The sequence below is a fragment of the Marmota monax genome, unplaced genomic scaffold (assembly GCF_021218885.2).
Source record: "Marmota monax isolate L192 unplaced genomic scaffold, Marmota_monax_Labrador192_F-V1.1 WCK01_AAM20220418_F8-fsc00026, whole genome shotgun sequence".
Lineage (NCBI taxonomy): Eukaryota > Metazoa > Chordata > Mammalia > Rodentia > Sciuridae > Marmota > Marmota monax.
This window is the reverse complement of record NW_026693108.1, coordinates 387,163-414,408: the sequence shown is the minus strand read 5'-3', so window position 1 is coordinate 414,408 and position 27,246 is coordinate 387,163. Positions and strand designations below refer to the sequence as shown.

At 61.1% G+C, this 27,246-nt stretch overlaps 1 protein-coding gene across 3 annotated transcripts in view; it reads left to right on the top strand.

The window, feature by feature from the left end:
* Tmem255b (transmembrane protein 255B) overlaps positions 1-20,155 on the top strand; it is a 53,640-nt gene extending 33,485 nt beyond the window's left edge. For 2 of the 3 annotated variants that reach the window (XM_046454939.2, XM_046454937.2), the window contains 5 exons: positions 4,049-4,129; positions 4,895-4,980; positions 6,736-6,895; positions 7,428-7,571; positions 19,591-20,155. In XM_046454939.2, the coding sequence (XP_046310895.1) occupies positions 4,049-4,129; positions 4,895-4,980; positions 6,736-6,895; positions 7,428-7,571; positions 19,591-19,755 (636 nt within the window). In that variant the 3' untranslated portion in view covers positions 19,756-20,155. The remainder of the gene's footprint in view (positions 1-4,048; positions 4,130-4,894; positions 4,981-6,735; positions 6,896-7,427; positions 7,572-19,590) is intronic. The other variant, XM_046454940.2, reaches the window with a different exon arrangement.
* The last annotated feature ends 7,091 nt before the right edge of the window (positions 20,156-27,246 follow it).

Genomic DNA, 27,246 nt, shown 5'->3' with positions numbered 1-27,246 from the left:
CTGCAGGGGACACACTGAGGGGCACACAGTGGAGTGGGAGAGGAGTGGCTGCAGGGGACACACTGAGGGGCACAGTGGAGTGGGAGAGGAGTGGCTGCAGGGGACACACTGAGGGGCACAGTGGAGTGGGAGAGGAGTGGCTGCAGGGGACACACTGAGGGGGACACAGTGGAGTGGGAGAGGAGTGGCTGCAGGGGACACACTGAGGGGCAGTGGAGTGGGAGAGGAGTGGCTGCAGGGGACACACTGAGGGGCACAGTGGAGTGGGAGAGGAGTGGCTGCAGGGGACACACTGAGGGGCACAGGGGAGGGGGAGAGGAGTGGCTGCAGGGGACACACTGAGGGGCACAGTGGAGTGGGAGAGGAGTGGCTGCAGGGGACACACTGAGGGGCACAGTGGAGTGGGAGAGGAGTGGCTGCAGGGGACACACTGAGGGGCACAGTGGAGTGGGAGAGGAGTGGCTGCAGGGGACACACTGAGGGGCACAGTGGAGTGGGAGAGGAGTGGCTGCAGGGGACACACTGAGGGGCACAGTGGAGTGGGAGAGGAGTGGCTGCAGGGGACACACTGAGGGGCACAGTGGAGTGGGAGAGGAGTGGCTGCAGGGGACACACTGAGGGGCACAGTGGAGTGGGAGAGGAGTGGCTGCAGGGGACACACTGAGGGGCACAGTGGAGTGGGAGAGGAGTGGCTGCAGGGGACACACTGAGGGGCACAGTGGAGTGGGAGAGGAGTGGCCGCAGGGGGACACACTGAGGGGGGCACAGTGGAGTGGGAGAGGAGTGGCTGCAGGGGACACACTGAGGGGCACAGTGGAGTGGGAGAGGAGTGGCTGCAGGGGACACACTGAGGGGCACAGTGGAGTGGGAGAGGAGTGGCTGCAGGGGACACACTGAGGGGCACAGTGGAGTGGGAGAGGAGTGGCTGCAGGGGACACACTGAGGGGCACAGTGGAGTGGGAGAGGAGTGGCTGCAGGGGACACACTGAGGGGCACAGTGGAGTGGGAGAGGAGTGGCTGCAGGGGACACACTGAGGGGCACAGTGGAGTGGGAGAGGAGTGGCTGCAGGGGACACACTGAGGGGCACAGTGGAGTGGGAGAGGAGTGGCTGCAGGGGACACACTGAGGGGCACAGTGGAGTAGGAGAGGAGTGGCTGCAGGGGACACACTGAGGGGCACAGTGGAGTGGGAGAGGAGTGGCTGCAGGGGACACACTGAGGGGCACAGTGGAGTGGGAGAGGAGTGGCTGCAGGGGACACACTGAGGGGCACAGTGGAGTGGGAGAGGAGTGGCTGCAGGGGACACACTGAGGGGCACAGTGGAGTGGAGAGGAGTGGCTGCAGGGGACACACTGAGGGGCACAGTGGAGTGGGAGAGGAGTGGCTGCAGGGGACACACTGAGGGGCACAGTGGAGTGGGAGAGGAGTGGCTGCAGGGGACACACTGAGGGGCACAGTGGAGTGGGAGAGGAGTGGCCGCAGGGGACACACTGAGGGGGCACAGTGGAGTGGGAGAGGAGTGGCTGCAGGGGACACACTGAGGGGCACAGTGGAGTGGGAGAGGAGTGGCCACAAGGGGACACACTGAGGGGCACAGTGGAGTGGGAGAGGAGTGGCTGCAGGGGACACACTGAGGGGCACAGTGGAGTGGGAGAGGAGTGGCTGCAGGGGACACACTGAGGGGCACAGTGGAGTGGGAGAGGAGTGGCTGCAGGGGACACACTGAGGGGCACAGTGGAGTGGGAGAGGAGTGGCTGCAGGGGACACACTGAGGGGCACAGTGGAGTGGGAGAAGAGTGGCTGCAGGGGACACACTGAGGGGCACAGTGGAGTAGGAGAGGAGTGGCTGCAGGGGACACACTGAGGGGCACAGTGGAGTGGGAGAGGAGTGGCTGCAGGGGACACACTGAGGGGCACAGTGGAGTGGGAGAGGAGTGGCTGCAGGGGACACACTGAGGGGCACAGTGGAGTGGGAGAGGAGTGGCTGCAGGGGACACACTGAGGGGCACAGTGGAGTAGGAGAGGAGTGGCTGCAGGGGACACACTGAGGGGCACAGTGGAGTGGGAGAGGAGTGGCTGCAGGGGACACACTGAGGGGCGTACATGGAGCTGAGGGGTGTGATCGTCACGTATGACACATTGATTTGCACATGATGGAGTGGGATGGACTGCTGGCCTCTTATATTCCCCCATGACCTTGCTGATGGTGGCCAGGCTGGACAGGAGACCATCTGACTCAGTCCACCCTGGTGCGGCCCCTGGCAGTGCAGGTCTCCCCATTACTGAAAGAAGGTCTTCCCAGAGAGTGATGTACCATGATGCTTCTGAGACACCATTGTCACCCAGAGTCACTTTCCACTGGGACATGTGCCACGGGGTGAGAACCCACTGACCGCTGTCCCTGAACACTGTCTGGTGTGGGAAGCCATTCTCGCACGTAATTGGGCACCTCCTGGATTGGGTGTGAGGCGTTCTGGCCCAACTGTGTCGGAGCTATCCCCCCCTCTCCAGGTGTGAGAGCCTGTCCGTGTGGGGGTGTGACTGACCACTGACCCTGAGACCAATCACTGACCCTGACCTTGGAATGCTGCCCACCTCGACCTTCACTGGATGGAATTTTCCCCTGAATTTCTAGTTCCCCAATAAAAGCCCACTCCCTGGCGTGCTCTCTCTCTCTCCTGCTCGTCCTGAGTAGGCCTTGCTGCCCCACCGGGTGGTTCGAGGGGAGAGCCAGAGAGGGGAGAGCCGTCTCGGACCTGGTCATAGGAAAAGGTAACTGAGTCTGTGTGTTTTACTTTGATCTCACTAGTTAACTTCTATGCCACGAACCTCTTTGATGAAACCAGTGTGCTGGTCGCCTGGTGGAGTCTGGGAGCTCTGACACTGCCGGTCCGAACCTCCCATGTCACACCTCCTGGCCACCTTTACCTCTGCACACCTGGTGTCTTTCCTGCGTGTTCTTATGCCCTGGTCCTGGCATGGTGGCCCCGAGGAAGAGGACACCACAATGACAGAGATGTGGCTGGATGAACCTAGAGCGGGCCTGGTGTGTGCCACGCCCCGGCATCTGCTGCTGAGAGACAGGAGTGGTTTCCTCCTCCAGCACGACCAGGGCTGCAGACGTCTCTCTGGTCAGAAGGAGGAGTGTGAGAAGTGGAGGATCACAGTAAGAAAGCCAAACATGGCCGGGCCCTACCTCCTCCACAGATGGCATGGCTTGTGGCATTTCTCCGGTTTCCTGTAGCTCTCAGTCTGCTCTGCTACAGCAATCGTACGCATTTTGCAATCGTTGGTTTATGGGTCTGACTCCCTGACTGGTCTGTGAACCAGGCCGGAACTCTGCTGTATCTCGGCATCCTTGGGTCTGAGGCGGCTGTGCTCCATGAATGTTGGAGACAGACGGATGAGACCATCGCGTGCCTGTGGAGTGGGTGGTTCGGGACCCATGGAAAGATGGATGTTTGTATGTATGGAGGACTGACAGATGTTAGTATGTATGTATGATGGACAGATGGAAGGATGATGGATGGTGGATGGGTGGGGTGGTTGGGTGGGTGATGATGCGTGGGTGGGTGGATGGGCAGATGGAGGGAGGGATGGATGATGGATGATGGATGGATGGATGTGCAGGTGGTGATGCACAGGTGGGTGGATGCACAGAGGCATAGGTGAGTGAATGACTGGATGAATAGGTGGACAGTCGGGTGGGTGCTTAGATGGGCTGGTGGGATGTCTGAGTGAAATCCCTCTTGTTACCTTCCAAAGTAGAAAAAAGCAGTTTTGCTCTTAGGAACAGAGCAGGAGTCAGGTGTCTGTGGTATGGCGGAGCGCTGTCACCCTTCTCCCTGGTTGACTGGTGGAGCAGACCTGTCAGTCCAGCTGAGTGGCCCATGGCTGCTCCTGCGCTGGGGCTTCTGCTGCACTACCTCTGCACAGGAGCCAGCTATCTTCTCTGGCAGGCTCCACTGGGGTGACCTCTGTCCTGTGGGCCCTCAGCAGGCAGGTCTGAACCGCCTTGACCCTCCTGATCAGGATTTCTTCTCTCTAGGAACCACGGCCCCTCAGTACAGGAAGATGCCAGTTCTACTCTAGTGGGGCAGGGTACCTGTATGACGTCTACCAGACAGAGGTGAGCTCTGCTTGGCACTCGGCTTCCCTGGTGGAGCTCTGTCTGGTCACAGGGTGACAGTTTTGATGAAGGAGTTCTTCCTGTAGCCCTTCCCACTGTGAGGCGGCGAGATGTCCGGGCTCCAGGATGGTTTCGGGCCAGCTATGGCATGCCAACGTCCTGTATGTTCTTTGGAACCACAGCTGTGGCACACGGAGCTGAGGTTCATTTGTGCTGCCCGTGTGGCCTTCTAGTTGGCATCTGTACTGGCTCAGTGCTGCAGCGAGGCCCTGGGGTGACATGGCCCGCTTTCTTTCCTGGGCTGAGGACAGCTGCAGCGTGGTCTCATACCAGCTGAGGGATGCCAGGAATGACAAGGGCACTTGGTGGCCTCAGGTTGGAGGCCACCACAGGTGCACACGTGGCTTACGGCAAGTCCACATGGCTGTCCATACCGGGGCCACCGCTGTCTCGCACTCAGCTCCATGTGGCTTTGGCCCTCCTGTGCCAGTGCTGTGGAGGTTCCTTAGTTTAAACAAACATGGCCTCTCAAACTGAGTGTCAGCGTCCGAGGAGGGGCAGAGAGTGGCCACCACCACTCCAGATCCAGAGAGGTTGTCCAGTGCTTAGGGCATCTTGGAGAGAGGCGTCTGTGTTTCACACCAGCAAGGATCTCCCCGCTGTGCCTAGAGGGGGAGAGCCCTGAGAGGATCAGGAGGGTCCTGGCATGAGTGGAAGGACAAGGAGCCAGGGCCCCGATGGACCTGATAGTCCCTCTGTTCCCAGGTCACCTGCTACTCTTTCAATGGCAAGTGCCAACTGAAGGTGAGGAGCAACACCTGCTACTGCTGCGACCTCTACACCTGCGAGAGGTGAGGGTGCCGGGGTGGCCCCACACACGCCCACACACGCGGGCACTCGGCATCCGCAGAGCGAGGCCCACGTGGTGGCGCCTGCCGGGGGTGTGTCCTCCTCTCCTGACAGGCTTGTCCCTTCCCTCACTGTGCACCCGATGCCTAGTTAATGTGGGCAAAGGCACTGAGGTTCCTCAGCCAGGAGCTGGGGCTCAGGGCCTGCCCGGGGAGGCCTTGCCCTCCTCTGCTTGTCACCTGCTGCCACCAGGGTAGCCACCAGCATGACCTGGCACTGTCCCTTCTCAGGGCTAGAGCCCCTGGTGCCGGAGTCAGGGCCAGAGAGTTGGGACTCTGGGTGTGTCCTCTGCACTGACCAGAGTACCCCAGGAGGAAGCCTCCCTGGTCAGGCCTGCCAGGTGCAGAAGGACCCGGGACAGCCGAGGGGCCCGCAGGGCTTGAGAAGGGTGCTGCCCCTGGGTAGGGCGCTGGAATCTCCAGCAGGTGGCTGGCGTGCTGCTGTGCCAGGGCCACTGTGCCAGCGTGGGCTGCCTCTGTGGCCTGTCTGTGCAGCTCGGGGACCTCTCCCTCCCGCTGCGTTTCCCCTCTGGGCTTGGAGGGAGGCTCCAGCAGGTCTGTTTGAAGCCTGGCTGTGCTACTGCCACTGTCTCTGCAGGAGGCCCTGAGGACCCCTAGGACCATGGAAGCCTGGCCTGGGGTGGCTGCAGCTGGGCAGCACGGGGGCTCCTGGGGTGCGGTCTTCTTGTCACCTTGGAAAGAAATGCCAGCACTTCAAAAGGTGCCCTCTCACCGCCCCTGGGCTTGAGGGGGCTTTATTGGTGGGGGGCAGGGCAGTGCCCTCAGTTGCTGCCGATTCCAGGTAGAGCCGGAGCCAGGACAGGTCTTGCTGATGGGCAGCTGCAGACCCACCCCAGGGTGGCTCCCAGCTTGGGAATGCGTGGTGGCCAGGCGCCCTTTTTTGTGCTGCCCATGAGCTTGTGGAAGCACCCCCAACCCGGTGCTATGCAGTGAGGCCACTGCTGCCTCTCAAGACACAGGCCTGGGGCTCGGGGGCTCAACCTGGGAGCAGCCTCTCTGGGGAACCTGAGGGGACACCCTACAGGAATGCCAATGTGGAATATACAGGGTGCAGCTTTCCTGGGCTTCTGCCCCCTGGAGGCAGGGTGCCCACCCCGCAGCAGCTGACCCCAGGTGCATCAGCAGAGGTGCCTCCACCACACACCAGCCCTAGCCCTGCACATGGGCCCCTGCCCAGGAGGGCGAGGGACCCCTCAGGCATCGCCTGCCAGGCCCGCGAGGCAGAGAAGGTGGACATCAGCCCCTGCTGGCTGCCTGTCCTGCTCAGCCCAGTGTCACTCATGGACACCCCGACCTGCCTCACCAGCTCTCAGTGCAGCCCGAGTCCAGGGCAGGGGCACAGGTGTGGCGAGGCTGAGAGGCAACTGGGCCTCCACGGCTGCAGGATTCATTGAGCCTACTCACTGGGTCCTTCCCAGAACTGACCAGGCCTATAGGGCAGTGTGGACCAACTCTGGCTTCTCTGACTCAGAGGTCTGCACAGGAGCTGGTGTGGCTCTAGTGCTAACTTCTTCCCCAGATCTCATTGCCCAGATGTGAAGTCACCTGGCCACAGTTCAGCCCTCAAGGTGGTCACTGGGCACGGGTCACCGGGACCTCGCCCTGACCCCTTGGGGTAGTCGCCTGGCCATGTCCCAGCCCACGGGGTGGTCATGCTGTTTCTCCTGTCCTCTGCAGCACAGAGCCCTCGCCCACCTACTACGAGTTTGTGGGAGTGCGTAGTTGCCAGGACGTGGTCCACCTCTACCGGCTGCTCTGGGTTTCGATGGTGCTCAACGTCTTGGGCCTGTGTGTGGGCATCATCACAGCCGCAGTCCTGGGGGCCTTCAAGGACATGGTGAGTGGCACGGTGTGTTTCCAGCCAATGGTCAGGGCGTGGTTCCTTCTGTGGGCTCCCTAACAGGAGCACGCTGGGCCATCTGGGCAGCGGCCAGCACCCATAACCATGGTGTGTGGGGACAGCTGGTGCTCACTGCCAGCTTGCCACGGAAACGTCCGCCTCAGCCCCTTACAGAGCCCCTAAGTCCACCTTTGCCTCAGAAGTAGCCACACCCAGTCCCCACTTAAGAGATGAAGCTTAGGTCACCCGGGTCACCTGGGGTGTTGACGGCAGCCTCCAGGTGGCAGGTCTGGGCTGGTTTAAGTAGGCTGCAGGCCAGAGGCCCCAGGGTGGCCACCGGCTCTTTCCAGTGTGTGGACCCGCTGCTCAGCCCCGTGCTTCCAGGGCTTCTATTCCCAGAAAGCCCTGTGGAGCCAGGGGAGGCCCAGCCTTCCCTGCAGGCTCCCACCTGCCCCGGGTGGGAGTTCCCCTCCAAGGAGATCTGTCAAATGCCCGGGGTGCAGCGCTGACACCTTCCCTTCTCCCACAGGTCCCTCTCTCCCAGACGGCCTACAGTCCACCTCCTCCACCTCAGATCCTCTACAACCCTGCCCAGCAGATCTTGGCCTACACAGGCTTCTGTCCTTCGCCCCCCACGGTGCCAACCTGTTCATCCTACCCACTGCCCCTTCAGGTAGGTGCGTGCCACCTGCATAGCCAGGTGTGTCCTGTGCACAGTGGTCACTGGTGCTGGCTGCTGCCCAGATGGTGCAGGGCCTGCAGGTGGAGGAGGACCACCCAGGTGGTGGTGAGCCCGCTGGGGGCCACACAGGCCGACGTGGCGTCTGGGGCCTTGTTGCTGTCCGTGGCCCTGGCCGTCGTGGCGTTCTGCCAGCTCCTGCTGTTTTCTTCCTGGCTGTGAGCTGTCCCACCAGGCCAGAGCCGCTGAGACACAGCCGTCGCCCTAGTGGCTGGACGCCACGAGCACAGCACAGCGAGGTCATCAGGCAGAGCACAGGTTTTCCAGAGCCCACCACCTTTCCTACAGGATGGCAACTTCACAGGGTCTGTCCGAGCAGTGCTGTGGGCCCGGGGCCTCCGTGAAGGAGGCGCCACACTCTCCTGTAGGCAGGGACTTTGCCTCCCTCAGGTCCATCTTGCCTTTGGCTGCTGCACGTGTGGGGCTGTGGTGGCCAAGGTGAAGCCGGCCCTGGTGGTCCAGCGGGACCCTGACTCAGTGCCTCGGCACTGGGCCTCTGGGGTGTCATCATCTGGCAGGCTTCTGGGCACTGCAAGGTGTTGCACAGGCCCTGGTCTCGGCCCTTGTGAGCAGGGACTCCCGGTTGTGACCATCGAAGCCATTTCACATGCTGCAGCATCACTGGGGCAGCGGGAGCCCTGCCCCACCAGCGCCAGCTTCCTGTCCTGTGGAGGCTCCTGACAGCCTGCTGACTGGGCTTCTGGCGGTCAGTGGCAGCCGTACCTGCAGACTGCGCGTGGGTGTCCCGTGGAAGCAGGCATCCCAGGCGCTGTGGGCAGCGGAGCCGAAGTCAGGTCTTCAGATGCTCCTTGAGGAGGCCTGCACCCCAGCAGCAGATTGGTAGGAGGTAAGACCCGAGAAGAGAGTGACCACGTGGGACATTGTGTGTACCCTAGCCCTGGCCGTCTGGAGCAGAGGGTCCGTTGAGGCTCCAGGAACTGACTCCACGCAGCAGCCAGGTGTGAGCTGCACCTGAGGGCTGTGAGACCGTCTCAGCTCCAGGTCTTAAGGAGATGCGGTGGCAGTATGTGGCTCCAAAGCAGGTGTGGGACTGCCACGTGGACCGGAGCAGAGATCCCATCAGGTGTTCTGCCAGGGACGCGGCAAGCTGTGGCTCAGGGATGTGAAGCCTCTGTGCTGGCCCCTCCTGCCCCTTGTGTCTGTGCCTGAGTCTCATCTGGAAATGAAGCCAGGGCCATGCCCTGGGGCCCTTGAACTCAAAAGGAGAGGCCAATGCAGGGTCCTCTGAGGCTGGGGAGCTGGTCCAGGCTTGTGAGTGACCGCTGGAAGGATGTGCCAGAGGAGCCCCTGGTTGGCTCCAGGGCTGGCCCCCAGAGGCCAGGTGCTCCTGCCCTGGGGAACCCCAGGCCACCTCAGGGCAAGACCTGGTGCAGAGGGAGTCTGCCATGGCTGGGATGGAAGGTGCTGGTCAGGTTCAGAAGTGACGAGATGTTGGCCAAGGACCCTGCAGTGTGGTTGCCCACCGTGGAGGGCCCGTTTGAGCTGTGGCCTCCGTCTTCCCCGTGAGCTTCTCCACACCTGCCTTGGGGACAACAGTCCTGGCCCTATCACAGAAAGCGCCTGTCCGCTAGCTCCAGCCACCAGCAGGGGCTCCACCTGCCCTCCTTGCCTCATCTGCGGTTTTGCTGGACACAGGAAAATGCCACCTCCTGCCCTGGCAGGTGCTCCCAGGGACACAGGGGCACCAGGAACACGTGATGCAGCTCAGCCTGCCTGGCCAGTGCCCTCCCTCCTGACACCTGCTGCCCACGAGCAGTGACCAGGGATGAACTGTTCCCCAGCCCAGTGCTCCTATCTGGGCTGGGCCTCGGGCTGCTAGATCTTGGTGCCTTCTCTTGGTAGAGTCTGTCTGGGGGAGCACAGAAGTCCCTCCCCAGCCTGGATGCCCACCTGGGCCGTGACCCTGCTCTGAGAGGCAGTGGCCAGGCAGGAGCTGGGCGTGACTCTTGGCCGGGACCTCTGTGGGCTGGTGTCCGCCAGGCAGGAACTGGCCCCTTCATCCCGGGACAGACCTGGGCGTCTGGAAAAAGGGACTGCTGAGCATCTACCACCAGCAGGTGTGGCTTGCCCTGGACACGTGGAGATAAGCAGGCCTGGGAGGAGAGGGCAGCCTGAGGAGCGCCTCTCCTCAGAACAGCCAGCAGATGCTCGGTTCCCGCCAAGAGGAGAAGGGAAAGGAAGTCTTTAGAGCTCTGCTGCAGTCCTGAGCCAAGCCTCCAGCACAGTCCCAGGGCGGAGCGGCCCCTGGACAGGGTGTGAGTCGGAGCAAAATGAACCTTGAAAGGCTCCTCTTCCACACGCAGTGGGTTCCCCCACGAGTGAGGAGGGACTGGGAGAGGCCGAGCTTCACTGGAGTGCTGGAAGTGAGGGGTCTGTCCACCCTGTGTCGGGCCAGTACCCGGCGAGGCCCCTTCTATGGGAACTTCCTCTGTGGTTCCTGGGGCGTCCTCTGTGGTTCCTGGGGCTTCCTCTGTGGTTCCTGGGGCTTCCTCTGTGGTTCCTGGGGCTTCCTCTGTGGTTCCTGAGGGCGTCCTCTGTGGTTCCTGAGGGTTTCCTCTGTGGTTCCTGGGGCGTCCTCTGTGGTTCCTGGGGCTTCTTCTGTGGTTCCTGAGGCGTCCTCTGTGGTTCCTGAGGGCTTCCTCTGTGGTTCCTGGGGGTGTCCTCTGTGGTTCCTGAGGGCATCCTCTGTGGTTCCTGAGGGCGTCCTCTGTGGTTCCTGAGGGTGTCCTCTGTGGTTCCTGGGGCGTCCTCTGTGGTTCCTGGGGCGTCCTCTGTGGTTCCTGAGGGCTTCCTCTGTGGTTCCTGAGGGCTTCCTCTGTGGTTCCTGGGGTGTCCTCTGTGGTTCCTGAGGGCTTCCTCTGTGGTTCCTGAGGTTTCCTCTGTGGTTCCTGGGGCGTCCTCTGTGGTTCCTGAGGGCTTCCTCTGTGGTTCCTGAGGGCTTCCTCTGTGGTTCCTGGGGTGTCCTCTGTGGTTCCTGAGGGCTTCCTCTGTGGTTCCTGAGGTTTCCTCTATGGTTCCTGAGGGCTTCCTCTGTGGTTCCTGGGGTGTCCTCTGTGGTTCCTGGGGCTTCCTCTCTGGTTCCTGGGGCGTCCTCTGTGGTTCCTGGGGCTTCCTCTGTGGTTCCTGGTTTTCCTCTGTGGTTCCTGGGGCGTCCTCTGTGGTTCCTGGGGCTTCCTCTCTGGTTCCTGGGGCGTCCTCTGTGGTTCCTGAGGGCTTCCTCTGTGGTTCCTGGGGTGTCCTCTGTGGTTCCTGGGGTGTCCTCTGTGGTTCCTGAGGGCTTCCTCTGTGGTTCCTGGGGTGTCCTCTGTGGTTCCTGGGGCTTCCTCTGTGGTTCCTGGGGTGTCCTCTGTGGTTCCTGGGGCTTCCTCTCTGGTTCCTGGGGCGTCCTCTGTGGTTCCTGGGGCTTCCTCTGTGGTTCCTGGTTTTCCTCTGTGGTTCCTGGGGCGTCCTCTGTGGTTCCTGGGGCTTCCTCTCTGGTTCCTGGGGCGTCCTCTGTGGTTCCTGAGGGCTTCCTCTGTGGTTCCTGGGGTGTCCTCTGTGGTTCCTGGGGTGTCCTCTGTGGTTCCTGGGGCTTCCTCTGTGGTTCCTGGGGCTTCCTCTGTGGTTCCTGGGGCTTCCTCTGTGGTTCCTGAGGGCTTCCTCTGTGGTTCCTGAGGGCGTCCTCTGTGGTTCCTGGGGCGTCCTCTGTGGTTCCTGGGGCGTCCTCTGTGGTTCCTGAGGCGTCCTCTGTGGTTCCTGGGGCGTCCTCTGTGGTTCCTGAGGGCTTCCTCTGTGGTTCCTGGGGCGTCCTCTGTGGTTCCTGAGGGCTTCCTCTGTGGTTCCTTGGGGTGTCCTCTGTGGTTCCTGGGGCGTCCTCTGTGGTTCCTGGGGCGTCCTCTCTGGTTCCTGAGGGCGTCCTCTGTGGTTCCTGGGGCTTCCTCTGTGGTTCCTGAGGGCGTCCTCTGTGGTTCCTGAGGCATCCTCTGTGGTTCCTGGGGCGTCCTCTGTGGTTCCTGGGGCTTCCTCTGTGGTTCCTGGTTTTCCCCTGTGGTTCCTGGGGCTTCCTCTGTGGTTCCTGGGGCGTCCTCTGTGGTTCCTGAGGGCTTCCTCTGTGGTTCCTGGGGCTTCCTCTGTGGTTCCTGGGGTGTCCTCTGTGGTTCCTGGGGCGTCCTCTGTGGTTCCTGGGGTGTCCTCTGTGGTTCCTGAGGGTGTCCTCTGTGGTTCCTGGGGCATCTTCTGTGGTTCCTGGGGCGTCCTCTGTTGTTCCTGAGGGCGTCCTCTATGGTTCTTGAGACGTCCTCTATGGTTCCTGAGGGCTTCCTCTGTGGTTCCTGGGGCTTCCTCTGTGGTTCCTGGGGCGTCCTCTGTGGTTCCTGGGGCGTCCTCTCTGGTTCCTGAGGGCGTCCTCTGTGGTTCCTGGGGCGTCCTCTGTGGTTCCTGAGGGTTTCCTCTGTGGTTCCTGAGGCGTCCTCTGTGGTTCCTGAGGCGTCCTCTGTGGTTCCTGGGGCGTCCTCTGTGGTTCCTGAGGGCTTCCTCTGTGGTTCCTGGGGCGTCCTCTGTGGTTCCTGAGGGCTTCCTCTGTGGTTCCTGGGGCGTCCTCTGTGGTTCCTGGGGCGTCCTCTGTGGTTCCTGGGGCGTCCTCTGTGGTTCCTGGGGCGTCCTCTGTGGTTCCTGAGGCGTCCTCTGTGGTTCCTGGGGCGTCCTCTGTGGTTCCTGAGGGCTTCCTCTGTGGTTCCTGGGGCGTCCTCTGTGGTTCCTGAGGGCTTCCTCTGTGGTTCCTTGGGGTGTCCTCTGTGGTTCCTGGGGCGTCCTCTGTGGTTCCTGGGGCGTCCTCTCTGGTTCCTGAGGGCGTCCTCTGTGGTTCCTGGGGCTTCCTCTGTGGTTCCTGAGGGCGTCCTCTGTGGTTCCTGAGGCATCCTCTGTGGTTCCTGGGGCGTCCTCTGTGGTTCCTGGGGCTTCCTCTGTGGTTCCTGGTTTTCCCCTGTGGTTCCTGGGGCTTCCTCTGTGGTTCCTGGGGCGTCCTCTGTGGTTCCTGAGGGCTTCCTCTGTGGTTCCTGGGGCTTCCTCTGTGGTTCCTGGGGTGTCCTCTGTGGTTCCTGGGGCGTCCTCTGTGGTTCCTGGGGTGTCCTCTGTGGTTCCTGAGGGTGTCCTCTGTGGTTCCTGGGGCATCTTCTGTGGTTCCTGGGGCGTCCTCTGTTGTTCCTGAGGGCGTCCTCTATGGTTCTTGAGACGTCCTCTATGGTTCCTGAGGGCTTCCTCTGTGGTTCCTGGGGCTTCCTCTGTGGTTCCTGGGGCGTCCTCTGTGGTTCCTGGGGCGTCCTCTCTGGTTCCTGAGGGCGTCCTCTGTGGTTCCTGGGGCGTCCTCTGTGGTTCCTGAGGGTTTCCTCTGTGGTTCCTGAGGCGTCCTCTGTGGTTCCTGAGGCGTCCTCTGTGGTTCCTGGGGCGTCCTCTGTGGTTCCTGAGGGCTTCCTCTGTGGTTCCTGGGGCGTCCTCTGTGGTTCCTGAGGGCTTCCTCTGTGGTTCCTGGGGCGTCCTCTGTGGTTCCTGGGGCGTCCTCTGTGGTTCCTGAGGGCTTCCTCTGTGGTTCCTGAGGGCTTCCTCTGTGGTTCCTGAGGGCGTCCTCTGTGGTTCCTGAGGGCTTCCTCTGTGGTTCCTGGGGTGTCCTCTGTGGTTCCTGAGGGCGTCCTCTGTGGTTCCTGGGGCGTCCTCTGTGGTTCCTGAGGGCTTCCTCTGTGGTTCCTGAGGGCGTCCTCTGTGGTTCCTGGGGCGTCCTCTGTGGTTCCTGGGGTGTCCTCTGTGGTTCCTGGGGCGTCCTCTGTGGTTCCTGGGGCGTCCTCTGTGGTTCCTGAGGGCGTCCTCTGTGGTTCCTGGGGCTTCCACTGTGGTTCCTGAGGGCTTCCTCTGTGGTTCCTGGGGCGTCCTCTGTGGTTCCTGAGGGCGTCCTCTGTGGTTCCTGGGGCGTCCTCTGTGGTTCCTGAGGGCTTCCTCTGTGGTTCCTGAGGGCTTCTTCTGTGGTTCCTGAGGGCTTCCTCTGTGGTTCCTGGGGCGTCCTCTGTGGTTCCTGGGGCGTCCTCTGTGGTTCCTGGGGCTTCCTCTGTGGTTCCTGGGGCTTCCTCTGTGGTTCCTGAGGGCTTCCTCTGTGGTTCCTGAGGGCTTCTTCTGTGGTTCCTGGGGTGTCCTCTGTGGTTCCTGAGGCGTCCTCTGTGGTTCCTGAGGGCTTCCTCTGTGGTTCCTGAGGGCTTCCTCTGTGGTTCCTGGGGCGTCCTCTGTGGTTCCTGGGGTGTCCTCTGTGGTTCCTGGGGCTTCCTCTGTGGTTCCTGGGGCGTCCTCTGTGGTTCCTGAGGGCTTCCTCTGTGGTTCCTGAGGGTGTCCTCTGTGGTTCCTGAGGGCGTCCTCTGTGGTTCCTGAGGGCTTCCTCTGTGGTTCCTGGGGCTTCCTCTGTGGTTCCTGGGGCGTCCTCTGTGGTTCCTGGGGTGTCCTCTGTGGTTCCTGGGGCTTCCTCTGTGGTTCCTGAGGGCTTCCTCTGTGGTTCCTGAGGGCTTCTTCTGTGGTTCCTGGGGCGTCCTCTGTGGTTCCTGGGGCGTCCTCTGTGGTTCCTGAGGGCGTCCTCTGTGGTTCCTGGGGCGTCCTCTGTGTTCCTGGTTTTCCTCTGTGGTTCCTGGGGCATCCTCTGTGGTTCCTGGGGCGTCCTCTGTGGTTCCTGGGGCATCCTCTGTGGTTCCTGGGGCGTCCTCTGTGGTTCCTGAGGGCTTCCTCTGTGGTTCCTGAGGGCTTCCTCTGTGGTTCCTGGGGTGTCCTCTGTGGTTCCTGGGGTGTCCTCTGTGGTTCCTGAGGGCTTCCTCTGTGGTTCCTGAGGGCTTCCTCTGTGGTTCCTGAGGGCTTCCTCTGTGGTTCCTGGGGTGTCCTCTGTGGTTCCTGAGGGCTTCCTCTGTGGTTCCTGAGGGCTTCTTCTGTGGTTCCTGGGGCGTCCTCTGTGGTTCCTGAGGGCTTCCTCTGTGGTTCCTGAGGGCTTCCTCTGTGGTTCCTGAGGGTGTCCTCTGTGGTTCCTGGGGCGTCCTCTGTGGTTCCTGAGGGCTTCCTCTGTGGTTCCTGGGGCGTCCTCTGTGGTTCCTGGGGCGTCCTCTGTGGTTCCTGAGGGCGTCCTCTTTGGTTCCTGGGGCGTCCTCTGTGGTTCCTGGGGCATCCTCTGTGGTTCCTGAGGGCTTCCTCTGTGGTTCCTGGGGCTTCCTCTGTGGTTCCTGGGGCGTCCTCTGTGGTTCCTGGGGCGTCCTCTGTGGTTCCTGAGGGCTTCCTCTGTGGTTCCTGGGGCGTCCTCTCTGGTTCCTGAGGGCGTCCTCTGTGGTTCCTGAGGGCTTCCTCTGTGGTTCCTGAGGGCGTCCTCTGTGGTTCCTGAGGGCATCCTCTGTGGTTCCTGAGGGCTTCCTCTGTGGTTCCTGGGGTGTCCTCTGTGGTTCCTGAGGGCTTCCTCTGTGGTTCCTGAGGGCTTCTTCTGTGGTTCCTGGGGCGTCCTCTGTGGTTCCTGAGGGCGTCCTCTGTGGTTCCTGAGGGCGTCCTCTGTGGTTCCTGAGGGCGTCCTCTGTGGTTCCTGGGGCTTCCTCTGTGGTTCCTGAGGGCTTCTTCTGTGGTTCCTGGGGCGTCCTCTGTGGTTCCTGGGGCGTCCTCTGTGGTTCCTGAGGGCGTCCTCTGTGGTTCCTGGGGCGTCCTCTGTGTTCCTGGTTTTCCTCTGTGGTTTCTGGGGCGTCCTCTGTGGTTCCTGGGGCGTCCTCTGTGGTTCCTGGGGCGTCCTCTGTGGTTCCTGGGGCTTCCTCTGTGGTTCCTGAAGGTGTCCTCTGTGGTTCCTGGGGCTTCCTCTGTGGTTCCTGGGGCTTCCTCTGTGGTTCCTGGGGTGTCCTCTGTGGTTCCTGGGGCGTCCTCTGTGGTTCCTGGGGCGTCCTCTCTGGTTCCTGAGGGCGTCCTCTGTGGTTCCTGGGGCTTCCTCTGTGGTTCCTGAGGGCTTCCTCTGTGGTTCCTGAGGGCGTCCTCTGTGTTTCTTGAGGGCTTCCTCTGTGGTTCCTGGGGTGTCCTCTGTGGTTCCTGAGGCGTCCTCTGTGGTTCCTTGGGTGTCCTCTGTGGTTCCTGGGGCGTCCTCTGTGGTTCCTGGGGCTTCCTCTGTGGTTCCTGGTTTTCCTCTGTGGTTCCTGGGGCGTCCTCTGTGGTTCCTGAGGGCTTCCTCTGTGGTTCCTGGGGTGTCCTCTGTGGTTCCTGGGGCGTCCTCTGTTGTTCCTGAGGGTGTCCTCTGTGGTTCCTGGGGCATCTTCTGTGGTTCCTGGGGCGTCCTCTGTTGTTCCTGAGGGTGTCCTCTGTGGTTCCTGGGGCGTCCTCTGTGGTTCCTGGGGCTTCCTCTATGGTTCCTGAGGGCTTCCTCTGTGGTTCCTGGGGCTTCCTCTGTGGTTCCTGGGGCGTCCTCTGTGGTTCCTGGGGCGTCCTCTCTGGTTCCTGAGGGCGTCCTCTGTGGTTCCTGGGGCGTCCTCTGTGGTTCCTGAGGGCTTCCTCTGTGGTTCCTGGGGCGTCCTCTGTGGTTCCTGAGGGCGTCCTCTGTGGTTCCTGGGGCGTCCTCTGTGGTTCCTGAGGGCTTCCTCTGTGGTTCCTGAGGGCTTCCTCTGTGGTTCCTGAGGGCGTCCTCTGTGTTTCTTGAGGGCTTCCTCTGTGGTTCCTGGGGTGTCCTCTGTGGTTCCTGAGGGCGTCCTCTGTGGTTCCTGGGGCATCCTCTGTGGTTCCTGAGGGCTTCCTCTGTGGTTCCTGAGGGCGTCCTCTGTGGTTCCTGAGGGCTTCCTCTGTGGTTCCTGGGGCGTCCTCTGTGGTTCCTGAGGGCGTCCTCTGTGGTTCCTGGGGCGTCCTCTGTGGTTCCTGAGGGCTTCCTCTGTGGTTCCTGAGGGCTTCTTCTGTGGTTCCTGAGGGCTTCCTCTGTGGTTCCTGGGGCGTCCTCTGTGGTTCCTGGGGCGTCCTCTGTGCTTCCTGGGGCTTCCTCTGTGGTTCCTGGGGCTTCCTCTGTGGTTCCTGAGGGCTTCCTCTGTGGTTCCTGAGGGCTTCTTCTGTGGTTCCTGGGGCGTCCTCTGTGGTTCCTGAGGCGTCCTCTGTGGTTCCTGAGGGCTTCCTCTGTGGTTCCTGAGGGCTTCCTCTGTGGTTCCTGGGGCGTCCTCTGTGGTTCCTGGGGTGTCCTCTGTGGTTCCTGGGGCTTCCTCTGTGGTTCCTGAGGGCTTCCTCTGTGGTTCCTGAGGGCTTCCTCTGTGGTTCCTGGGGCGTCCTCTGTGGTTCCTGAGGGCTTCCTCTGTGGTTCCTGAGGGTGTCCTCTGTGGTTCCTGAGGGCGTCCTCTGTGGTTCCTGAGGGCTTCCTCTGTGGTTCCTGGGGCTTCCTCTGTGGTTCCTGGGGCGTCCTCTGTGGTTCCTGGGGTGTCCTCTGTGGTTCCTGGGGCTTCCTCTGTGGTTCCTGAGGGCTTCCTCTGTGGTTCCTGAGGGCTTCTTCTGTGGTTCCTGGGGCGTCCTCTGTGGTTCCTGGGGCGTCCTCTGTGGTTCCTGAGGGCGTCCTCTGTGGTTCCTGGGGCGTCCTCTGTGTTCCTGGTTTTCCTCTGTGGTTCCTGGGGCGTCCTCTGTTGTTCCTGGGGCGTCCTCTGTGGTTCCTGGGGCGTCCTCTGTGGTTCCTGGGGCGTCCTCTGTGGTTCCTGAGGGCTTCCTCTGTGGTTCCTGAGGGCTTCCTCTGTGGTTCCTGGGGCTTCCTCTGTGGTTCCTGAGGGCTTCCTCTGTGGTTCCTGAGGGCATCCTCTGTGGTTCCTGAGGGCGTCCTCTGTGGTTCCTGGGGCGTCCTCTGTGTTCCTGGTTTTCCTCTGTGGTTCCTGGGGCATCCTCTGTGGTTCCTGGGGCGTCCTCTCTGGTTCCTGGGGCGTCCTCTGTGGTTCCTGGGGCGTCCTCTGTTGTTCCTGAGGGTGTCCTCTGTGGTTCCTGAGGGCTTCCTCTGTGGTTCCTGAGGGCTTCCTCTGTGGTTCCTGAGGGTGTCGTCTGTGGTTCCTGAGGGCTTCCTCTGTGGTTCCTGGGGCGTCCTCTGTGGTTCCTGAGGGCGTCCTCTGTGGTTCCTGGGGCGTCCTCTGTGGTTCCTGAGGGCGTCCTCTGTGGTTCCTGGGGCGTCCTCTGTGGTTCCTGGGGCGTCCTCTGTTGTTCCTGAGGGTGTCCTCTGTGGTTCCTGAGGGCTTCCTCTGTGGTTCCTGAGGGCTTCCTCTGTGGTTCCTGAGGGTGTCCTCTGTGGTTCCTGGGGCATCCTCTGTGGTTCCTGAGGGCTTCCTCTGTGGTTCCTGAGGCTTCCTCTGTGGTTCCTGGGGCTTCCTCTGTGGTTCCTGAGGGCTTCCTCTGTGGTTCCTGAGGGCTTCTTCTGTGGTTCCTGGGGCGTCCTCTGTGGTTCCTGGGGCGTCCTCTGTGGTTCCTGGGGCGTCCTCTGTGTTCCTGGTTTTCCTCTGTCGTTCCTGGGGCGTCCTCTGTGGTTCCTGGGGCGTCCTCTGTGGTTCCTGGGGCGTCCTCTGTGGTTCCTGGGGCGTCCTCTGTGGTTCCTGAGGGCGTCCTCTGTGGTTCTTGGGGCATCTTCTGTGGTTCCTGGGGCGTCCTCTGTTGTTCCTGAGGGCGTCCTCTGTGGTTCCTGGGGCGTCCTCTGTGGTTCCTGGGGCGTCTTCTGTGGTTCCTGGGGCGTCCTCTGTGGTTCCTGGGGCGTCCTCTGTGGTTCCTGAGGGCGTCCTCTGTGGTTCCTGGGGCATCTTCTGTGGTTCCTGGGGCGTCCTCTGTTGTTCCTGAGGGTGTCCTCTGTGGTTCCTGGGGCATCCTCTGTGGTTCCTGGGGCGTCCTCTGTGGTTCCTGAGGGCGTCCTCTGTGGTTCCTGGGGCGTCTTCTGTGGTTCCTGGGGCGTCCTCTGTTGTTCCTGAGGGTGTCCTCTGTGGTTCCTGGGGCATCCTCTGTGGTTCCTGGGGCGTCGTCTGTGGTTCCTGGGGCGTCCTCTGTGGTTCCTGGGGCGTCCTCTGTGGTTCCTGAGGGCGTCCTCTGTGGTTCCTGGGGCGTCCTCTGTGGTTCCTGGGGCGTCCTCTGTGGTTCCTGGGGCGTCCTCTGTGGTTCCTGGGGCGTCCTCTGTGGTTCCTGGGGCGTCCTCTGTGGTTCCTGGGGCGTCCTCTGTGGTTCCTGGGGCGTCCTCTGTGGTTCCTGGGGCGTCCTCTGTGGTTCCTGGGGTGTCCTCTGTGGTTCCTGAGGGTGTCCTCTGTGGTTCCTGGGGCATCCTCTCTGGTTCCTGAGGGTGTCCTCTGTGGTTCCTGGGGCGTCCTCTGTGGTTCCTGAGGGTGTCCTCTGTGGTTCCTGAGGGTGTCCTCTGTGGTTCCTGGGGCGTCCTCTGTGGTTCCTGGGGCATCCTCTCTGGTTCCTGAGGGTGTCCTCTGTGGTTCCTGAGGGTGTCCTCTGTTGTTCCTGAGGGTGTCCTCTGTGGTTCCTGGGGCGTCCTCTGTGGTCCTGGTTTTCCTCTGTGGTTCCTAATGTGGGCGTGTCCATCTCCCCATCTGCTGATGCAGTCCGCCATCACTGTGGTGTGCTTGTCGATTGCCTTTGTTCCCCTTGGAGTATCAATTATTTTGTGGGCCTGGAGGATGTGGCTCCTGCCTTCCCCTAACCTTCTGTGTCACATCATGGCGCTATTCTTGCTGGTCTGCAGGAGAGGAGGCCCACAGAGGGAGGAGCTTGGAGCACTTCCTCAGGGTCTCTTCCGTGGCTTTGGGAGCAGTCTGTGCCCATGAGCTTCCAGCAGGGCTGACTCTTGGCCCCTCTCTTTGGGCCTTTCCTGGCTGATGGCTCCCTTGGACACTGTTTGGGTGACCCTGGGTCTGCACGGGCGCTGTGCCAAGGTGGGCTGCAGGCAGGTCCCCTGCTGACTGAGGGTGCCTCTGTTTAATTGCAGCCCTCCGGCATCCTTTTGGCCTCAGCCTCCACTGACCTCCATCTACCCGAGGACACGCAGCCTCCCTCTCAGGGCTCCCACCACGGGCCTCCAGCCAACGCTCCAACACCCTGCGTGCCAGCCTACTTCCTCCCTGGGGAGAAGCCACCCCCTTACGCACCCTGACTTTGGGGTGGCAGATTGGAAAGTATCTTGGTTTTGCTTGTTTTTTAAAAAAGCTAAGTCTGGAAATCCTGCTTTTGACCTCCTACAGAGCTGGAGAGCTTTCTGAAGGCTGCGCTCTCCTCCCTTCAGGGACCACCCTTAGCCAGGAATAAAGGTGACAGCTGAGCCAGCTGACCAGAGCCTGCGGCGGCTCTGCTTGATTCCCTCTCAGCGCAAAGCCAACGCCCCACACTCAGCCCCAGCCTCCTCTGTTGAAAGGGGCTGCTCAGAAATCTGCCTTCACTCACGGAACCAGACAGCCACTCTCTGCCTTCCTCTCAGTCAACTGGCTGTTATCATCATTCTGCCAGGGGAATGCAGCTTGGTACATCACTGAATGAAGACCATTCTTTTAAGGAAAGGTGTCGTAGATTTGTGTTTTTTGTGTGTGAGTCCCTCGGGATGCACAGGGTCCCACCTGCCCCCCTGTGCTGTGTTCTCCTGGCATTTGCTTGGAGAGTTTCCAAAGGTCTGTGCATGGCCTGTGCTTGAGGCCTGTGTCCTGCTGCCTGCTCAGTGCTGGGACACATATCTGCCACGCGCGTGCCGCGGCCGGTCTGCCCGAGTGCTGCCTACCCAGGGCTCTGGGGGCCTGCTGCTGCTCCTCACTCTGCCCAGAGACCGCACACCTGCAGCCTGCAACTGCGGGAGGCGCCACGGAACCTCCAGTCTCTGACCAAGGGAACGCCAGGGCAGATGGTCCCCAGGACCTGGCCTCTCCACTCTGTCATACACTGAGGGTCCCACATGTGACCGCCGTGCCAGGCCCCTGTGAAAAGCTGAAGTGTGCCTGCTCTTGGAGATGGCCAGGTCCTGGCTGACCCAGCAGTCCCTGCACGCAGTCGGTGAGCTGTCGGGACAGCCCAAAGCATGTACCGTGCTGTGTGATCCCTCCGGCTGGAGAGTCTTGGACTTGTCATCCAGTGCAGGGACAGGCCAGGTCTGCCCCAGGAGGGTCCCAGAGGGACTCAGCACCTCTCCAACAGGAAGGAGGGCTACGAGGAGAGGCAGGCTCTTTCTGCCCCTCTCCCTGGCCTCCCTGGCTTCCATATCAGGATGCCTTCCCTGCGTCCTGCGAATGCCCCAAGTACACAATAACCCTGTCCCCTTTCCCACTGCCTGACCGTGTCACTTTGATCCATAGTTTCAGCTGTAGCACGTGGGGTGGGGGTCTTTTCTCCACAACACAATCCTGCACCATTGGGGAAAAAAGACCAGGGACCTTGGAGGGGACAGTGGGACAGGAACCGGGAAGACGTGGCTCCTGCGCCCCCTGCTGGCCTAGAATCACACTCCGACTGGCAGACTCGGTGGCACAGGGACATCCTGCTCTGATGGCAGACAGGTCCAGGACAAAGGCCATGCAGGGCACATACCAGCACATGGCAGCCACAGGACTGGTGTGTGGAAGACGCCTGGCAACAGCCCAGGAGCTGCTGACTGGTCTCTGGGTGGCAGTGATGGCCCCGGCCTGTAAACCCATAACTCTGGCTTATCATTTTGTTTAAATTAGCCTCACGAGTCTGTTTTCCAGGAGAACATGATCTGGGTCTCTCCTTGGTGCTGACAATCTTGGGTACACCCCAGCCTCAGGTCCTCTGACTACCAGGAACCAGACCCCAATGCTCCTGACCTCCTGGAACCAGATCTCAGTGACCCTGACCTCCATAAACCAGACCCCAGTGTCCCTGACCTCCAGGAACCAGGTACCAGTGTCCCTGACCTCCAGGAACCAGGTCCCAGTGTCCCTGACCTCCAGGAACCAGGTCCCAGTGTCCCTGACCTCCAGGAACCAGACCCCAGTGTCCCTGACCTCCATAAACCAGACCCCAGTGTCCCTGACCTCCAGGAACCAGACCCCAGTGTCCCTGACCTCCAGGAACCAGGTACCAGTGTCCCTGACCTCCAGGAACCAGGTCCCAGTGTCCCTGACCTCCAGGAACCAGACCCCAGTGTCCCTGACCTCCATAAACCAGACCCCAGTGTCCCTGACCTCCAGGAACCAGACCCCAGTGTCCCTGACCTCCATAAACGAGACCCCAGTGTCCCTGACCTCCAGGAACCAGATCCCAGTGTCCCTGACCTCCATAAACCAGACCCCAGTGACCCTGACCTCCAGGAACCAGGTACCAGTGTCCCTGACCTCCAGGAACCAGGTCCCAGTGTCCCTGACCTCCATAAACCAGACCCCAGTGTCCCTGACCTCCATAAACCAGACCCCAGTGTCCCTGACCTCCAGGAACCAGACCCCAGTGTCCCTGACCTCCATAAACCAGACCCCAGTGTCCCTGACCTCCAGGAACCAGGTCCCAGTGTCCCTGACCTCCAGGAACCAGACCCCAGTGTCCCTGACCTCCATAAACCAGACCCCAGTGTCCCTGACCTCCAGGAACCAGACCCCAGTGTCCCTGACCTCCATAAACGAGACCCCAGTGTCCCTGACCTCCAGGAACCAGACCCCAGTGTCCCTGACCTCCAGGAACCAGACCCCAGTGTCCCTGACCTCCAGGAACCAGGTACCAGTGTCCCTGACCTCCAGGAACCAGACCCCAGTGTCCCTGACCTCCATAAACGAGACCCCAGTGTCCCTGACCTCCAGGAACCAGACCCCAGTGTCCCTGACCTCCAGGAACCAGACCCCAGTGTCCCTGACCTCCAGGAACCAGACCCCAGTGTCCCTGACCTCCAGGAACCAGGTACCAGTGTCCCTGACCTCCAGGAACCAGACCCCAGTGACCCTGACCTCCATAAACGAGACCCCAGTGTCCCTGACCTCCATAAACCAGACCCCAGTGACCCTGACCTCCAAGAACCAGGTCCCAGTGTCCCTGACCTCCATAAACCAGACCTCAGCTCCCCACAATTTCTGAGAGCATGACTCAGCCTCCTTTTTGTCCTTGATGGTTCTTTGCAAGTCGAGGTTCAAATGTCATTTATGGAACTGTTGCAAAGGTCTGAGGTTTCAGATCCCATGGTCAATGGCCACTCTTGCTGAATTGTTTGTCTCGTTGGGACTATATTTTTAAACTTAGCAAAAATTGACTGAACTACTCTCAGACATGCCAAAGTCAAGCCATTGTGTCCATTTGTCCTTGTTTAACCTGGCCATCTTGCAGGAATGTCAGGGTAGAATCTGTGGTGGAGGAAGGCCACTAGCAACTGGGAGCCAGGAGGCCAAGAGTGCGCGAAGAAGGTGGGGACGAGGTCAGCCCTCCCCAGGGACAGCCCTGGTGACCTACCTTCTCCAACAACCTTGGGCCCAGCCCACCTCAGGTCCCCCCCACCCCCCACAATGGTCCATGCAAATTACTAATCCATGGATGGGTTGATCTACTGCTGAGGTCAGAGTCCTCATGGTCCCTCCACTCCCCAGAGCCCACCTCTGCACACAGCTGCACTGAGGACCAAGCCTTCATCATAGGAGTCCTTGGGGGACGTCAGGTCCAAACCTAACAAGCAGTTCATGTCTGTGGTACCTTCAGAGGTCACATAGATGAAGGCCAGGGGAAGCCACAGCCTGGCTGTTGTCTCCTAAATGTGGCCAGCTCTGCCTGTGGAGGCAGGAGGATAGCCCATACTCTATGGACTTGTGTAAACTTAGGGACTTTTGATAGAATATAAGGACTGCATAGCACATGGCTCTTAACTTGATGGAGGATCATGCCAAGATGGCAGAGCACAGGCCACAGTGACCACCCGCATCCAGCTTCCTGGGGGCTCCTGGGTTCCGGGCATCTGTGTCACCCAGTCTGCTTTGAGCTGGTGGGGGCTCCCGGCGGCAGCCCTTTCCAAGTCCCCACGGTAACCTGCTCAAGTCAGATGAGGTTCTGCTGGCTTGGTCTTTCCCACGGCCTCTGCGGAGCAAATACGGATCTCACAGGACCACAGTTTTGATGGCATTTGTAAAAATCTGTTTAACAGCTCACTGATGTTAATCCTCCCCGGACCAAGTGACGCATCCTGCTCAGCACCTGTCGGTCAGGATCAGTCAGCAGCAGCCTCAGGACCTGCCCCATGCATCCGTCCAGAGTGGGCAGCTTAGCAGCTCTCATGACAGTGTGGATGTGGCCTGCACGGCTGGCCCTAAGGAGGGGCTTGCAGGAGAGTGTGGTGGCACACACCTATGATCCAAACTGCAGAGGCAGGGGGATCATGAGTTCCAGTCCAGCCTGGGCAACTTAGCAGGACCATGTCAGAACAGAACATTAAAAGGCTGGAGTGTAGCTCAGTGACAGAGTGACTGCCTCCTCTACCTGAGCCCCTGGGCGAGTCCCTAGTACTGCAGAGAGCTGGGGGAGGGAGGTGTCCATGCAGTGGTGATGGGTCACTCTTCTCCTCTGTGAGTAGAAGGTGAGGAGGTTATGAAAAGCCAGGGGCATGGGGGGATGTCTTGGCAAAGACCCCTGCTGCTGGGTTTGCTGGCTCCAGGGCTGGAGCAAGGATGCCTCGCCCTGCGCAGTGGTCAGAACGGCAGAGATGGACTTCCAGGCTGCCAAGGACTGCTAAATTTCCAGGCCTCAGAGCCCTGTTCTGTGGACGGTGAGGCCTCCTCCCTGGGGCTCACACTTGGTAAAGCTATGGCCGAGTGTCCAGTGGTCCTCCATCCCTGAATTGCAGTCTGGTGTGGGACCTCTGCCCACCAGAGCCATGGCCCCAAAGGCCCCCAGGCCAACCAGGCACCCAAATCCCCCAGGAATGAATGTTACCCTCTGGTACTGACTGTGGCCAGATGCACAGAGCCTGGGGCAGGGCTTAGCGCCTGCCTGAAGCTGTGCTGAGCCATGTCTCTCAGGCCCCACGTTGTTCTTCCTGGCTGGCTCTCTTACTCTTTCCTAGAGCCAAGAGCTGTTTAGAAATATTAAACTCCAAGGTCAACAGTTTTATTCAGGCCCACAAAAATGTCTCTTCCCTCACACAGCCACAAAGAATGTGAGCCATTCCGCCCACAGCCTGGTGGCCGCTCTTGCACCTCGGATGCCGAGCAGCTTCTCCCCAGGCTGCACCGTGAGTGGACAGTCCCTGGTCAAGCCTCTGCCCTCAGGTGGGGGGGCCCCCTTGGCAGCCCCCTGCTCTTCGGAGCTGGGCTTGCAGGTGTGACTCCCTGGGCTCAGCTGTGGAGGGTTTGCTGAGGCCTCTTCCTGGGGGCCTCCCACCCAGTGTTTGGGGTCCTCCATGCTCTCCCTGCAGGCTGAGGGGTGGTCAGTGTCCAGTGGTCCTCCATGTCTTGTCACATTGGGGCTCCATCCCTGACTCCCCAAAGCTGGCCTCAGGGTCTCAGCCAAGAGAAGCCTCGCTGCAGGTCTGGTGTGGGGCTTCTGCTCTGGGCTTTCCTCCCGTCTGTCCAGGGTGGGCGCACTGAAGGGCTTAGGTGGCAGGAGTTGTGAGTGCACCCCTTTCCGTTTCACAAACCTTGAAAATCATGAAACCTAATCTACATGCAGAAAAAGTGCTGGATGAGGCTGTGCCAGGCCTGGGCCCTGCAGGAGCCTGCTGCCCGTGAGCTGGCCCTTTTGGCCAGGGGTGCCCAGAGCTGGGGCTGTGCTCGGCTTCAGGCTCGTGAGGTTGCTCACAGGGTCACCAGCGGGCAGCTCTTCGTCCTCACTTCTCAGCGTCGCAGGTGAAGCCTGGCGGAGGCAGGGCTGTCTCTGGGGGTGCGCTCTGCGAGCAGCTGCTGCCGCTGTTCCTGTGTGTGGTGTGCGCGTGCTGGGCCTGGACGGACACTGCTACTCACGAGACTGGTGGCGACTCGTCAGAGTTGGGCTTCTGCCGTCTCCGGGCTGCAGAGCCTCCGCTGTTGATTTACCAAGATGCCGACACTCAGTGTGTCTGCGGTTTGTCTTCCTCCTCCTGCCCAGCACAGTGCCACATGCAGCCCTCAGCCATGGGGCCTGCTCGGGCCTCCTGCCCATTTCGTTGTTGGGTGGTTATTCTGCCTGATGGATGAGAGCCCTGTGTTCCTGTGTGTCCCTAGAATCTTCCAGCAGAGCTTGCAACCTTCCTTCACATTCACATGCACAACCAACCCACAGTCCTGCGAATCATGGAGGAGGCACATCACCCTTTGCTTTAAAGCAGTGGATTCAAGAGGGTGGCTTTGCCGCAGGGAGGGGGCGGGGAGGGATGGAGGGGAGCAGGGTCTGCAGACACTCCCATGGTCACACGCGAGTGAGTCATCAGAGGCTGCCTGGCACCTTTGGGTGGAGGGGTTGCTCTCATGGTCCTGTGCACAGGACCGAACTTGAAAGGACAGAGTCCCCGGGATATCCTGGAAAAGATGAACTGCACACAGTGGAAGCTGTTCCCTAAGGAAAAAGAAACTCTGGAATAAACTCAGACCAACCTGTGGCCCTGCAGCAGTCAGAAGGTCCGGGTTCCCCTGCAGCCTGTCTGAACCCAAGGTGCAGAGAGAGCCACGTGATTGGCAGCCAGACAAGGGGCCGCAGGGTTTGGCCAGCGAAGGTTTCTGCTGTGTTTGGCAGGAGGTGGAGGAAGGCCTGGCGCCCACGGAGCCTGAGAAAGCGTCAGGAAGTAGGGTGTCCCAGCACTGCCACTCCCTGAGGAGCGCAGGGAAAGGCCCAGGCTTGTCCCTGTGGGCCCAGCATGGTCCAGCCACAGAGACAGCTTTCATCCTTCTCTGTCCTGCCCCTTGAACTCCTGAAGAGAAGGAGGCTGGCTGGGAGGACGCTCCCTGAGGACATTCCATGCAAGCCTTCCAGAACCGCCTCCAGGACAAAGGGAAACCGCCAGCGCCCTGGGACCCGGCAGCGCCAGGGTTGGAGGGGGCCACTCCTGGCTCCAGGGCCCCTACAGGCCGTCTCCCCACGCCTCTCGGGGCTGGCTCCTGGCTCCCTGCTGTGGGGCGGGGTGAGTCCTGTTCAGCCAGCCTGCAGATGGTGTCCATGCCCGAAACCGGGCTCTCGTGCCCAGTGGACAGCCTGGGGCACTGTCCCACGGCTTCAAGCCTTGCCTGACTCTCTCAGCCTGCCAGCCACCTACTGTCTGGAGCCAGGGCAGAGCAGGGCTCAGGGTCATCTGTGGTGCGAGGGGTCCAGTGTCCAGCTGGTGCTGCCAGTGTGTGAGCCGAAGGCGGCCGTGCCCTGGAGGGCCAGCTGCCCCCAGCAAGGCAGGAGCCAACAGCTTGGCACTCAGCTGGGTTTCAATGTTTATGAAGGTGGCCTCATTCTTGACTTGGGCCTCCGCACGGGTCCAGCAGTGATGGGACCCTGGCAGAGCGATGCGGCCTGGGGCGTGAGCCTTGGCTGGGTCCTCCCCTGGGCCTAGGAGGGGCAGCGGCCCCAATGGCGTCTCCTGGCACACTTGCGGTTCCCTGTGGCCTCTAGGCAGCAGCCTCCCCGGAGGCCAGGACGGAGTTGGTGCATTTCCGGAGGTGGCTTCCCAGGCAGTGATAACCCAGCCTTTCATTGGCTGCTGGCGTCAAAGAGTGTCCACGGC